At 43.1% G+C, this 15,081-nt stretch overlaps 1 protein-coding gene across 1 annotated transcript in view; it reads right to left on the bottom strand.

The window, feature by feature from the left end:
• nbeab (neurobeachin b) overlaps positions 1 to 15,081 on the bottom strand; it is a 1,103,372-nt gene that overhangs the window by 464,776 nt on the left and 623,515 nt on the right. Inside the window, exons 30-32 of the mRNA XM_034168398.1 lie at positions 14,879 to 15,033; positions 6,615 to 6,741; positions 3,522 to 3,629 (exon numbers count right to left, since the gene is read on the bottom strand). Coding sequence (XP_034024289.1) covers positions 3,522 to 3,629; positions 6,615 to 6,741; positions 14,879 to 15,033 — 390 coding nt within the window. The remainder of the gene's footprint in view (positions 1 to 3,521; positions 3,630 to 6,614; positions 6,742 to 14,878; positions 15,034 to 15,081) is intronic.

Here is a 15,081-nt window from a genome sequence, read left to right as displayed (position 1 = left end):
CTTCTACCGTCGCCACCCTGACAAACCCGGTCGTGCGCCAGGAGGCGCCCGTTGAGGGGGGGGTCCTGTTGTGTGGGCCGCTGAAGAGGAGGTACTGCTGGCCCACCACCACTAGAGGGCGCCCTGCCTGGAGTGCGGGCTCCAGGCACCGGAGGGCGCTGCCGCCTTACGGGAGCAGCCAGGATGACAGCTGTCATCTATCACTGGAGACAGCTGATCCCAATCACTGAGTAGGTATATCAGCAGGACGGCATCTCCACCTCATTTGCCGAGATATCGCTCTACCAAGGAGGTAACGAACTCAGCCAGCCCTTCATCATTTGTGAAAGGAACATATTCGATAAGTATTCTAGTTACTAGACAGTGTTGTTTTCTGATTAGAGGTGGAGGTGGTGTTTTCCACCCCACGTGTTGTTGGGTGCAGCCGCACCCACGTCTGACTGTGTCTGTTCCTCGCCAGCAGTACCGGATCCGACGAGCGGAGGCAGAGACCACCTGGGAGTTCGGGACTTGGCGGTTCCAGTATTCCCGGGGTTCGGTGGCAGAGGAAATCGGGTGGTTCCGGTTTGTCTTGGACAGACGTCTCCTATCGTCGAGCCTGCCCACACGACACCGTTGGAATTTAACTTGAGACCGAAATTGTGATTTGTTGTATTTGTTGTGCGTGTTCACAACAGTAAAGCCTTGTTATTTGACTTTCTTCATTGTCCGTTCATTTGCGCCCCCTGTTGTGGGTCCGTGTACTGACACTTTCCCAACACATGTAGTTAAACTAACCAGATTAATTTGGTTTATAAATCAAAACCATATGTGACGCCTGCTTTCCTTTTGAGGACATCAGCCTCACTGCTGGACCACTGAATTTTCTTCATAGCAGCCTGGCGGCCAGGCCCCTTCTACTGAGGTAGAGTTGAGCTCAGCTCCTCTTAGCTGCCTCACTGCTGCAAAATACATAACAGTCAGGAGCTAACAGGGTTTATAAATGATTTTCACCATTACTAACTCTGTAAAAAATGCTAGTGGTCTAAAAGTTATCAGAACTAAATTTATCGGAAGCTAAATTTGATGGTTTTTGAAGTTAGCTGAGAAGCTTATCTGCTAACAAAAAAGTTAGCTACAATAATTAGATTGATTCCAATACCCAACCCTAATTTTTTACATTATAATATATTAGAATTTCACCTCTTTAGATTTGCTTTTCAGGGATTTAGAAGCAAAGGAAAAAAACAGTTCTCGTTTACTAATAAAAATAATAATAGAAGGGAAACTGCTTGATTCTTCTTTCCATTTTCCTCCTTTTTCTGAAATATTTCAGCAAGCTTATCTACAGGCGAGGGAGAGACAAATAAAGAAAATGCTTAAAATGGCCAGGGGTCAAGAGGGTCCTGGTTGGCGGGTCTGGGGGGCGAAGCCCCTCAAAAGCTGAAGTGTTTTCGCCATGTTAATGCTTCTCTCAACCATTTTCTGCAGTGAATTTGCAAGGAGACATAGAGAGGACAGAGGCAGCTGTTTATCCAACTCTTTACAAGGTGGACAAAATCTATCTTCATATGGCAGCAACTTCTGTACCGTGTGAGTATTCTACAAAACTAAAGAGAAGGAAGGTTGAGGTTTCTTCCTCAAATCATCAGAGGAAGTTTTTCTTTTCCACTGTCGCCTGTGTGCTTGCTCTAGGGGTTGGTAAGGTTAGACCTTACTTGTGTGGAGTGCTTTGAGAGAACTTTGTTGTGATTTGGCGCTATATAAATGAAATAAATTGAATTGAAACTGAACAAATTCAAGGCTAACACTGCTGAAATGATCTTGATTTAAATACAAAAAAAAACCTTTTAAAGCCCCCAAATCCCTTTAATTTGGACAGCTATGGTCATAAGAGTTTGTGCTAGTTGCACAAACATTTCACAATTGATATCTCTATTGTATACTGTACTTTATGATGGCACAATCAAATTATAACACAAGTAATTATTGTCTTTAAATGAGAATATAGTCAAAAATTTCAAGATGCACATTCAACCTTTATTATTTAACATACATAACAGTGCCTGTTTCAGTGTTCCATGTGAGTGCTATGTTAAAGATTGGCCAGCAGGTGTCGCCATATTTAATTGTAACAAATGCTTCTCAACATGCTTCATATTCATTCAGTGGTCCAAAACACTTTGTCAGTAATAATTTAGTAATAAAATACAACAGTGACAACATTGTTTTAGTGCATGTGCACAGATAGACCTAAGACCATGAATGCTTGCTAACCGCGACATTAACGTACGACATGTCCTTGAAATTGCCTCATTTGCAAGTCTGTAGCCTACTGTCTGAACACACAATTAGACTGATTAGGCTATGTCTGTAGTGACAAGGGACCCAATTTTATTAGACAATAGATTATTTGATTTGTTAGGCTATTTATTGGGTTACCTTGTCATCCAAAAAGTGACCAACTCGGAAACAAGATTTGAACCTGTGCTCGAATTCTCTCTGAACTCTTCATGCATAGCTGACGTATCAGGTGCAAGATTTTCAGCGAATCAGCAATCAGAGAATACTGCAGTGAGAACGTTGTCAGCAGATGTTAACAGCTGTTTCAGGGGTGCGCCTTAAACTCCTCTCCTTTCATTAAAAAACAATGCCCTGTGGTCTGGTCTAGTCTAATCTAGTCATCAACAGAAAATTAATGGGAAAATTTTTAATTTTGGTGTGACATTTCTTGCTTGTGCATGAGAGCGTGAGACTGATGTGGAAAGCGTGACTGTCACGCCAGATGCATGAGAGTTGGCAACCCTGAATTTTAGTGGTTTATCAGTTTAGCATTATCACAGTTACTTTTCAGTTAGTGGATTAGCAGTTATGGAAGGCATCCATCCATCTATTTTTCTATATCCACCTACTCCAATTAAAGGTCTCGGGGGGTGTGGAGCCTATCCCAGCAGTTATAGGGTGTGAGGCGGGGAACAGCCTGGAGAGGACACCAGTCTGTCGCAGGGCTATGGAGGCTATCTTTCAAGTTACCTGCACCTACCACTGGTTAATTTAACACTGCAGACTTACGGCGTTTGTTGGAGGTGTCATTAAGAAAACTCTGCTCTGTTCTTAAAAGCTGTGTCAAGGTTATTTTTTGTGCTTAAGTGATTTCTCAAACGTAACATGTTAATAAGCTTTTCACAAGATTAGAATTGTTTCCCTCTCCTTCGACTATCACTCCACATGATGTTGCCTGATGTCAGCCAAACTCTTTAAAGACACAGCGAACTGCACCCGTAAAACCGTGACTTATGCGATCAGAGATAGGACCCAAGCTGTGACATCTGTCAGTACACACTCACAGATAGCAGGCAGCATGAGGGGAGCTCAAGCTTGTATTCAGAGCAGCCAGAAGCAGAAGGACAAAGAAAGATTAGGCTTGGGGTTTGTGTGATTTTGTAGGGTAGTCTGCCTCGCAGCACTCTGAGGGAACGCAGCAGACAGAGGGATAACAGACTGGCAGGAGGTCCGGGTGACTGGAACACAAATGTTCTTGCCTAAGACACTGGCCTGCACCTCTGGAGGCTGCCTGCAAGCTAAAGCGTCTGAGCTCAGCGGCTGTCCGTCCCTGGCCTAGTGGATTCTGGTCCACTTCAGACAAGGCACTAAAATAGATAAACAAATAGTGAGGAATCAAAGCACCAGTAGGGTGTGTTTTTTTTATCTTGGGAGGTTTGCTTATGAACAGCAGAGCGGGATGAGCACTTCTGCTTGGATGCTGCTTTCTCTGTCTTAAAGTATCAGTTAAACATCAGTAGGCTGTGCAGCGAAATGGTACAATTATTGGCTTCACAGTTACGCTAAGTGATGTCAGTTGCTGCTGCCATGGCAACAGAATATCCAGTATTCTATCTGAACACAGTGATGCAGAGAGAAACAGAGATGGAGAGACTCTGGAGACAGAGCCGGGCTTTCAGCAGCCGGGAAGATGGCAGGACTAAAGATGTCTCTCACAAAATATTACAGCAAGTGAAAGAAGGTCAAGGTCACGGCAAGACTCTCTCGCTCCCTCTCTCTCTCATACTCACACACACACACACACACACACACACACACACACACACACACACACACACACACACACACACACACACACACACACACACACACACACACACACACACACACACACAAAACAAGTCTTGCTTTACTGTGATGTTCATATAAAATCCAGCTCACTGCAAGTGGCAAAGAACAGCAACAATTAATCAATGATTAAATTAACTGACAACTACTTTGGTATTTTAATCATTTTGAATCTTTGTTTTTTAAAATGTCCAAATTCTCTGATTTCAGTGTGAACATTGTCTGGTTTCTTCTCTCTAACAGTAAAGTGAATATCTTTGGGTTGTGGACAAAACGAGACATTTGAGTATAACTTTTTTGAAAATAATTGTAAGTTACATTCATTTTCCATACTCACTTACTGCAATCAAGTGTCACAAGGGGGGGTGGAGCCTATCAGAACAGTCATAGGGTGAGAGTCATAGCACACCCTGGACAGGATCCCAGTCTGTCACAGGGCCACATATAGATGGACAAACATTCACATTCACACACACACACACACACACACACACACACACACACACACACACACACACACACACACACACACACACACACACACACACACACACACACACACACACACACACACTCTTACAGCCAAGTTAGACTCACTAATTCACTGAACCTGCATGATTTTCGACTTGGGAGGAGGCCAGAGCACCCGATGGGAACCCACACAAACACGGGGAGAATATGCAAACGCCACAAAGAAAGGCCACAGGTTGGAAGCGATTCCATGACCTTCTTGCTGTGAGGCAGCAACGCTAACCACTAAGCCACCATGCTGCCATTGTAAATTACAGCCCTATGAAATACTGCATGTAAAGATTTTACTTTGTGTTTTTAGGTCTCAGGAAACATGTTTCCTGTACAGTATTATAGGCCTGGCAGGCCACCAGGCCAACTAGAGCCCCTGCCGGGCCAAAAAACCTCTGTTAATAAAGACAAAGACAAATGCCACCATCCATTAATTTGGATGTCAATCATTTCAGTGCATCCCCCACACTTTATTCTGGCTCCCCCACACTCAAACTTCTGTGGAGTAACTCATTTTTATAGTGATTTGACAGTGTGCTAATCGTCTTAATATTTTTTTGATCTCCCCTCTCAACTGACAGCAACGCAACATTAAAAACTCATAGCATTTAGCTGATGCCATCCACCCCAACTAAGGTTGGAACTTTCAACAGAACGCATCGAACGCATTTACTCTATAGCGTTTGACTCATATCGATGTGATGAAAGTCAGATTTATCGTCCACTTCTGAATATATTTTATCTTAAATATAATATTTTTTCACTGCACACCTCTTTTTCATGAAATGCTGTCTCACTGTTCATGCGGTCTGGTGGTGCTGTTAAAACTCCTTCTCAGTAACTCCTGTATGACACCAGACATCTGTGCTGCTAACGGTAATGTGTCATTAAAAAAACATTGTGATTCTTGTTGTAATCTGTACGATGGTTTGTCAAACAGGAGCTTATTAATTCATCTTCTGTGCTGCCCCAGAATTAAGGCTGCTAATTTGTGGCCTGTGGGCCATGTTTGGCTCATCCTACTTTGGTGTCTGAACTTGAACCTTGAATTAAAGTGGGTGCACATGTATCCAGAAATCTGTCACTGATGACTGGAGGTATTCTCACAAGAAATATATACACTAAATTTTGTTAATACCCAAATATATTGTTTGCATCCATGCAGTTGGTGGTGGGAATGAGAGTGATGCTGAAACTGACTGAGCCGAGTCTTTGGGTATTCTTTAATAAGAAAAAGACTTTTTTTGTGTGTGTGTGTGGCGTTTGTATGTTCTCCCCATGTTTGCGTGGGTTCCCACCTCCTCCCACTTCCAAAGACATGCAGGTTAGGTGAAATGTAAATCGTAAATTGACAATAGGTGTGAGAGAGAATGCAAAATTGTTTGTACATCTACTTGTGTCCCTGTGATAGACCGGTGGCCTCTCCAGGGTGTACTCCACCTTTCGACCAATAACTGCTTGGAGAGGCTCCAGGTCCCCCGTGAACCTGAACTGTAATAAGTGGATATAGAAAATGAATTAATTACTTTTTGTGACCAAATATTTTAATACAAGGCTTAAAGTAATTGGTAGTTACAGATTTACTGGTAAATTAACAAAAAGTTACTGGTAATCACATAATCCACAAATAATCAATAGTCTAATAACAAATGTTAATAAAAAAATTAATACATTGATCAATTGGAAAAATAATCATTATCTGCACCCATAATTTGCACGTAGCAAGATACCTGAGTTCGCCAACACAAACATGTACTGTATATCCAAATTATTTTTCATGGAGGCAGTGTGGAACTAATGCATCATAGCAACACCTATACATTCATTAAAAATCTGAGTGAGAAACATGGAACATAGTAAGAAATCATGTTTGAAAGGCACGATTTACTCACAACTTTTCAGAAGAGAAGCTGCAGAAGTTATCAAAAAACAAACCATTATTGCAGTGTGTTACTGCAGCAAAAGCAAGGACTCCATTGTACCTCATGTTTTCCACTGTGTCTTCAGGCATGGGGGCAACAGTCTGCACAGCCGGCAGATTCTTACTGGTGGCGCCATTGACAAAACTGGACGAAGAGGAGGCAGCAGGCGTCTGAGCATCTGCTGGTCCTGCAGGGAAGATGACAGAATCATGCAACATGACTGCAACCAACAAACAAGAGCAGTCAGCGTAGGAAAGACATGACACATCCACGTTACATCAAATCATGTGACGTTTTCAGAAATACTGATTTTGTCCCTGCAGGTGGAGCTGGATGATACTATCTAAATCATTTAGTGCACAACGCTCTTTTTGTTTTAATTTCAGGATTAGGTATAACATCAGAGACAGAGGGGAACATGTCAAAATGTAAAGAATCCTTCAAAAACATAAACCAAATCTGGACTTGAATCTGCTTGATTTACACGTCCTGAGCCACAAAACTATGACACTTTCTACAAAGCATGAACACAAACACACAAGAGTGATCTCATATTCCACATCCTCCCTCTGTGTCATTTGCAAGTACAACCATCTGAAAACATAATGATGGTAAGAGGTGTGGTCACTGGAACCAAAATGCTAATACTACAGTACCACTGTTAATACTACAGTACACCACTGTTTCCCAGTTTGTTCATTACTGTTAAAGTAAGTCAAAGTAAATCAGTGATTACCAAAACTTGTTTAAGGTAATGATATGATTCATATACTGTATTTTAAATTGTGGTCATCCAAAAATCAAAAGTGGTGTTCCAAATGAACTCCAAAATAGGCCTTATATAATACTTTTTCCATCCATCCATCCATCCATCCATCCATCCATCCATCCATCCATCCATCCATCCATCCATCCATCCATCCATCCATCCATCCATCCATCCATCCATCCATCCATTTTCTTCCGCTTTATCTGGAGTCGGGTCACGGGGGCAGCAGCTCAAGCAAAGACGCCCAGACCTCCCGATCCACACACACCTCCTCCAGCTCCTCCGGGGGAACCCCAAGGCGCTCCCAAGCCAGCCTAGAGATGTAGTCCCTCCAGCGTGTCCTGGGTCTTCCCCGGGGCCTCCTCCCAATAGAACGTGCCCGGAACACCTCTCCAGCGAGGCATCCAGGGGGCATCCGGAAAAGATGCCCGAGCCACCTCAACTGACTCCTTTCGACGTGGAGGAGCAGTGGCTCGACTCCGAGCTCCTCCCGAGTGACCGAGCTCCTCACCCTATCTTTAAGGGAGCGCCCAGCCACTCGCGATCTCTTTCTTTCGGTTGTGAGCCAAATGTCATGACCATAGGTGAGGATCAGAACGTAGATCGATTGGTAAATCGAGAGCTTTGTCCCCCTACTCAGCTCTCTCTTCACCATGATGGTCCGATACAGCGACCGCATCACTGCAGATGCTGCACAAATCCATCTATCGATCTCACGCTCCATCCGTCCCTCACTCGTGAACAAGACCCCAAGATACTTAAACTCCTCCACTTGAGGCAAGGACACTCCACCGACCTGAAGAAGGCAAAGCACCTTTTTCCGGTCGAGAAGCATGGCCTCGGATTTGGAGGTGCTGATTTTCATCCCGGACGCTGCTTCACACTCAGCTGCAAACCGCCCCAGTGCACACTGAAGGTCCTGATTTGATGAAGCCAACAGAACCACATCATCCGCAAACAGCAGAGACGATATTCTGTGGTTATAATACTTTTTTTCATTAGCAATTATACAGTATAGGTGTAAAAAAACCTCAGGCATTATTATTCATTTCATTAATTTTCTGATCTAGTTCAGTTAAAGGTCACAAGGTAACTGGAGCTTATCCCAGCAGTCACGAGATGAGAGAAAGAAGTAAGTCGGGATGTCTCAGATGAGGCCCATCCAGAAGAAAAAAAAGTTGCAGTTCGTTGACTGGCTGCTTGAGGCTGGCTGCAAAAGTGAGCAGTTTCCCCATTCCTGGCAGGTGGTGGGCTTCAGTCCAAAGAAACACAAGGCTGGTAATCAACAGCAAGTTCCACCATTTCTATGGCTGGAGTGCTCTTTGCACTGAATACTTCTGATTGGTTTATACAGACACAAACTGGTTCCCTCCTCGCCCTTCAGAGGAATTGTTTAATTTGCGACTGTGCTCATTTTTAAGGCATGTTTATTTGTTGCTGCATGAAATTCTATTCAGAAATCATTTTTAGCTCAAGTGTTAGGTGTTGTTTCCCTGACACAGAAAAACCTTACATGCAAAAAAGTGGCACCACCACTGTAACTGAAGGCAAGTAATATACAGCTGCTTGTATTTTTGATAAAAAAAAATAAATAAATAAATAAAAATCAGAACATGCAGCAATAACAGTAAGACCATTTGGTTGCTTCCTTGTTTTCTTCCCTCACTCGGGGTCACCACAGCACATCTGATGTGGAATTTCCACAAGTTTTACGCCAGACGCCCTTCCTGACACAACTCCACACTACATGGAGAAACTGGCAGGGGTAGAGTTTGAACCAGGAACTTTCTGCACTGAAACCAAGCATGCGAATCACTTGGCCACTTGTATTGTAATACAAGTGTTTTAGGCAACAAAACATATATCAACAGTGGATTTTATTTATAATATAAATGATTTGGATCAAAATGGGCAACAGCAGTCAGTATTATACAGTTAAGATGTGAAAAATAAAGCAGAATTATGCATATTTAAAGCAGAACAGCCAATAAATAAATAAACAAACAACATTCTGTGTGTGACATCACGTTCAAAAATGAGCAGATAGCATTGGCTGCTCAGAGGCTGCTAGCTGTTGTGGAACATTTTGAGCATTTTATGACATACTTAGAATAATATGGCTTGCTGTGTAGTGAAATGTCCTAACGGTTCATCTAAGACATCCCTGCTGCAGTATTTGTGTTGAGTGCAATTCTCATCTTATTTAAATGTTATATGCGAATGTCATTATTACTTTTCACAGCTACCGATAGCCTCATCTGTTACATCCCCTTAATGCGTGATTACTGAGAAAATATGCAGCTCATAATTTGTAATGCCCACACTAAAGCCAACGTTTATGAAAATCACCATGCAATTTCCCAAAAACATGATTTAATAAACCCCCGAACTGAGGTTAGCCTGTTAGCTTAGCTGGTCCAGACTTGAAGATAGGGGTGTGTTCAGGCTTCTTTCATTACACGCTGAGTTCCTCCCAGAATTTTGTGTGGAAAAAAACAAAAACTGTATATTCATCAAGGAAAGCATGCTAAATGTACAGTAGGCGCTATTTTGAACACCGTTTGTAACTTAGTATGCAGGTGTATTTGCAAGCGCAATGGTGTTTGTGGATGTTTAGACACACGCAAACGTTTAATAGATTAGGCCGAGAAGTGGCTTACCCTGGCTTCAGTGAGTAAAAGTTGTATCACATATTTGTTCCATCCTCCCACTAAACCAGATGATTCTAATGAGTTCAGCTCTTCAGACTGGTAGATGAGCAAATTAGTGAAATCTGTTTTTGGTGCGAAGGTAGAAGAAATACATTGTAGGACATTTATCCACTGAAGTTCAGGCCCATTCTATTTTATTGTTGTGTACATCATATATGTTGGTTTGTTGCTGCTGCAGTAGTGTGTGTGTGTGTGTGTGTGTGTGTGTGTGTGTGTGTGTGTGTGTGTGTGTGTGTGTGTGTGTGTGTGTGTGTGTGTGTGTGTGTCGTATTACTCACAAAGTATGATGAAATATTTCATCATGTGCTCTGATTGGTTGTAAATGTGTCTGATGAAATATTGCATCATACTTTGCTGTATATATATATAAGAAATATGATCACACACCCCAGGTCGAAACAAGCTAGTAATGGCAAAAATTTGCAAGTTCGCATTGCCTTCTGCCGCCGGTATGTTCACTGGACTGCTGAGGACTGGCAGAAAGTTATCTTCAGTGATGAGGCAATGATCTTACAGTTCAACTGTTACAAGGCATCCATCCGGAGACCACGCAACCAACGGTATTCACCACAGTACACCATTCCAGTTGTCAAGAACCCACCAAAGGTGATGGTGTGGGGTGCCATTTCCTGCCATGGGTGAGCTGGACTTCACATTTTGGCTCCTGGAGAAACAGTCAATTCCCAGAAGTACTTGGAGTTTCTAAAGGAAAACCTTCCTTACTTTTCCGAATTCCATGGGACCACCATATTTCAGCAAGATGGAGCACCATGCCACATGGCCAAAGTGGTGAAGAATTGGCTGAGGGACCAGGACATCCAGCTCTTGGAACCATGGCCAGGGTCATCTCTGGACCTCAACTCAATCGAGAATTGTTGGACCCAAGTGAAGAAAGCCGTTGCTGCCAAAAACCGTCCTCAGTGCATGAACTTCAAGAGACAATCAAGCAAGCATGGATTCAAGAAGTCACACCGGATTACTGTCATCGCCTGTTTGGTTCCATGCCAAAGTGGGTTGCTCAGGTGTTGAAGAACAAAGGACTCCATACGAAGTACTGAGTACTGTATAACAGATGTACATTGTTATGTGCTGTAATTTTAGATAGAATTCTCTGTAAAATATAAATTTGCTTAAAAAGTAGATTTTTTTTTTTGTTTGCTTGTTTTGTCTCAATACTTTTGGCCACCACTGTATATATATATATACGAGGTCTATTAGAAAAGTATCCGACCTTATTATTTTTTTCAAAAACCATATGGATTTGAATCACGTGTGATTACATCAGACATGCTTGAACCCTCGTGGGCATGCGAGAGTTTTTTAACGCCTGTCGGTTAAGTTATTCGCCTGTGGGCAGTCTTTGAGTGAGGAGTCGCCCACCCTCTCGTCGTTTTTTCATTGTTTAGGAATGGCTCAGAGACTGCTGCTTTTCAAAACTGTAAGGCACAACTGAGTGGACACCATTCGATAAATTCAGTTGGTTTTCGGTAAAAATTTTAACGGCTGATGAGAGATTTTGGTCTGGTAGTGTCGCCGTAAGGACGGCCCACGGCGCCTGACGGCGATCTGCGCTTCGAGGCGGCAGCGTCTCGCCGTTTCAAGTTGAAAACTTCCACATTTCAGGCTCTGTTGACCCAGTAAGTCATCAGAGAACAGAGAACTTTCAGAAGAAGTCGGCATGAGGAGTTTATTCGGACATTCCATTGTTAACGGACATTTTGTAATGAAAGAACGTGTGGCCAGAGTCGCATATCGGGCCGGACCCAACCATGGGGGGTCGCGACAGGAAAAACACCTCCGTTGGAAACCTTAACGGGCAAGTTGGAACATGCCCAAGCTGTTAAACAATTTCTCAGTTACTCACTTGTTGAAAGCCATCAAAAGCCGCCTGAATTTGACAAATGGTTTTCAACACGGAGGTGTTTTTCCTGTCGTGGCGCACACAGATTCGCCGAGTCGTCACAGAAACGTCTCGGCGAATTTGCGCGCACGTCTTTCATTAAAAATGTCCTTAAACAGTGGAATGTCCGCATAAAGTCCTCATGCCGGCCTCTTCTGAATCTTCTCTGTTCTCTCACGACGTCCTGGGTGAATTAAGCCTTAAATTAGGATGTTTTCAGGTTGAAACAGGCCAACGACGGCGCCTGGAAGCGCTGCAGGACGTCCTGCTCCGTGGGAAGTCCTTACACCGACAGAAACACCCCATAATCTCTCATCAGCCGTTAAACTTTTCACCGAAAACCAGCTTAATTTCTCGAATAGTGTCCACTCGGATATTCCTCACAGGTCCAGAAAAAATTTTGATAAAGCAACGCGCGCCGTCTCGAGCAGCGTGTGAAACAAAGGAATTCAGCCGAGAGGGCAGGACCACATCTCACTCAAGGCCTGCCCACAGGGAAATGATGTCACCGACGCGTGAAAAAACTCACGCATGCGCACGAGGGTTCAAGCATGATTGGTGTAATCGCATGTCATTCAAATCCATATAGTTAAAAAAAAATAAATAAAAGGGTCGGTTTATTATCTAAGAGACCTCGTATATATATATATATATATATACGAGGGCTGTCAATAAAGTAACAGTCCTTTTTATTTTTTTCAAAAACTATATGGATTTCATTCATATGTTTTTACTTCAGACATGCTTGAACCCTCGTGCGCATGCGTGAGTTTTTCCACGCCTGTCGGTGACGTCATTCGCCTGTGAGCACTCCTTGTGGGAGGAGTCGTCCAGCCCCTCGTCGGAATTCCTTTGTCTGAGAAGTTGCTGAGAGACTGGCGCGTTGTTTGATCAAAATTTTTTCTAAACCTGTGAGACACATCGAAGTGGACACGGTTCGAAAAATTAAGCTGGTTTTCAGTGAAAATTTTAACGGCTGATGAGAGATTTTGAGGTGATACTGTCGCTTTAAGGACTTTTCACGGTGGGAGACGTCGCACAGCGCTCTCAGGCAGCGTCATCAGCCTGTTCAAGCTGAAAACCTCCACATTTCAGGCTCTATTGATCCAGGACGTCGTGAGAGAACAGAGAAGTTTCAGAAGAAGTCGGTTTCAGCATTTTATCCGGATATTCCACTGTTAAAGGAGATTTTTTTTTAATGAAAGACGTGCAGACGGATCCGCGCGTCGGGACGCAGCCGACGCGGTGCGGCGGCACAGGAAAAACACCTCCGTGTTGATAACCATTTGTAAAATCCAGGCGGCTTTTGATGGCTTTCAATGGAGTGAGTATATGAGAAATTGTTTAACAGGCAGGACATGTTCCAACTTGTCCTTAAGGCTTTCAACGGAGGTGTTTTTCCTGTGCCGCCGCACCGCGTCGGCTGCGTCCCGACGCGCGGACCCGTCCGCACGTCTTTCATTAAAAAAAATCTCCTTTAACAGTGGAATATCCGGATAAAATGCTGAAACCGACTTCTTCTGAAACTTCTCTGTTCTCTCACGACGTCCTGGATCAATAGAGCCTGAAATGTGGAGGTTTTCAGCTTGAACAGGCTGATGACGCCGCCTGAGAGCGCTGCGCGACGTCTCCCACCGTGAAAAGTCCTTAAAGCGACAGTATCACCTCAAAATCTCTCATCAGCCGTTAAAATTTTCACTGAAAACCAGCTTAATTTTTCGAACCGTGTCCACTTCGATGTGTCTCACAGGTTTAGAAAAAATTTTGATCAAACAACGCGCCAGTCTCTCAGCAACTTCTCAGACAAAGGAATTCCGACGAGGGGCTGGACGACTCCTCCCACAAGGAGTGCTCACAGGCGAATGACGTCACGGACAGGCGTGGAAAAACTCACGCATGCGCACGAGGGTTCAAGCATGTCTGACGTAAAAACATATGAATGAAATCCATATAGTTTTTGAAAAAAATAAAAAGGACCGTTACTTTATTGACAGCCCTCGTATATACACACACACACACACACACACACACTCATATAATTAAATTTATTTATTTTTTCAGATTGACAGACATAGATTTTATAACAAATTAACAACCCCTGTGGAAACAGCACACACACCTCCAGGAGGATGTGTGTCTCTCATTAGGAAATATATCAAAATACTCTCAGCAATTAAGCAACCAGCACACACAAATGAACCTTTATTGGAATGTCACATCTGCAGGCATTAAACTTGTGATGGCATGTTGACTCACGCAACAGTGAGAATTTACACATTGCTATTGATGATGAATTGTACCAGTTTGTACATCAACCAAGTCCAAAGGTACAAATGTAGAAAAAAAGCACAAATGTGAAATAGTAAAGTGGATGTTAACTAAATGCCAGTCAGTTGGTGCTGGTGTTAAAAACAATGTCAGAGGCATATGGCAGTATTTGTGTATTAATGCATCAAAAATGAAGAAACAGCTGAAAAATATGCAATCTAATTCAAAATAGTCTTGCTGTTCATCAGCATGAGGCTGCGTTGGCCCTCCTAATGTTAAGTGGCTCAGCACAGCAGAGTCCTCACAGAGACAAAGTCACAGTGGCGGAAACAACATCCAGAGCTGGCCACTCGCTGTGCATGCATAAAACCTATGTTAAATGATATTATTTATGTCCATTTAAATAATATGTATGATCTGGCTGCATTATAAAGAGTCCAGAGCACTGAGGTGTTGTGTTTTTATTTAGTAGCACCCAAAGTGTTCATACAGTCAATAAGAAGCTAAAGAAGGCCATCTGGTGGTAACACTGAGTCTGTATCAGAAAACAGCATCCATCAAATTGAAGTGATTCCTTGCTGTCCTTACAATGGCATTAAAGGAAAAGCTGGTTGCATATTACTAAAAATTAAGTTCATACTGTCCTAAATGAACTTCAGTGGTGGTTGTGACCTACCTGTGGTGTTGATCATACTTTTTGGGGTTGTGGAGACGGCAGCAAAGATGTTTGGTGTGCTGCCAGCTGTCGGTCCAGCAGATGTGCTGCTGCTTCCCACGGTGTGGACTGCTAGGCTCCCAGGAGACACCTTCCTCACAGGCACCACCACACTTCTGCAGGGGAAACATACATCACAGCATGCTTCGTTCACACAAACATTA

This window comes from Thalassophryne amazonica, chromosome 4 (genome assembly GCF_902500255.1).
Source record: "Thalassophryne amazonica chromosome 4, fThaAma1.1, whole genome shotgun sequence".
Lineage (NCBI taxonomy): Eukaryota > Metazoa > Chordata > Actinopteri > Batrachoidiformes > Batrachoididae > Thalassophryne > Thalassophryne amazonica.
The sequence above is the reverse complement of the archived record's forward strand: the minus strand, read 5'-3'. Positions and strand labels throughout refer to the sequence as shown.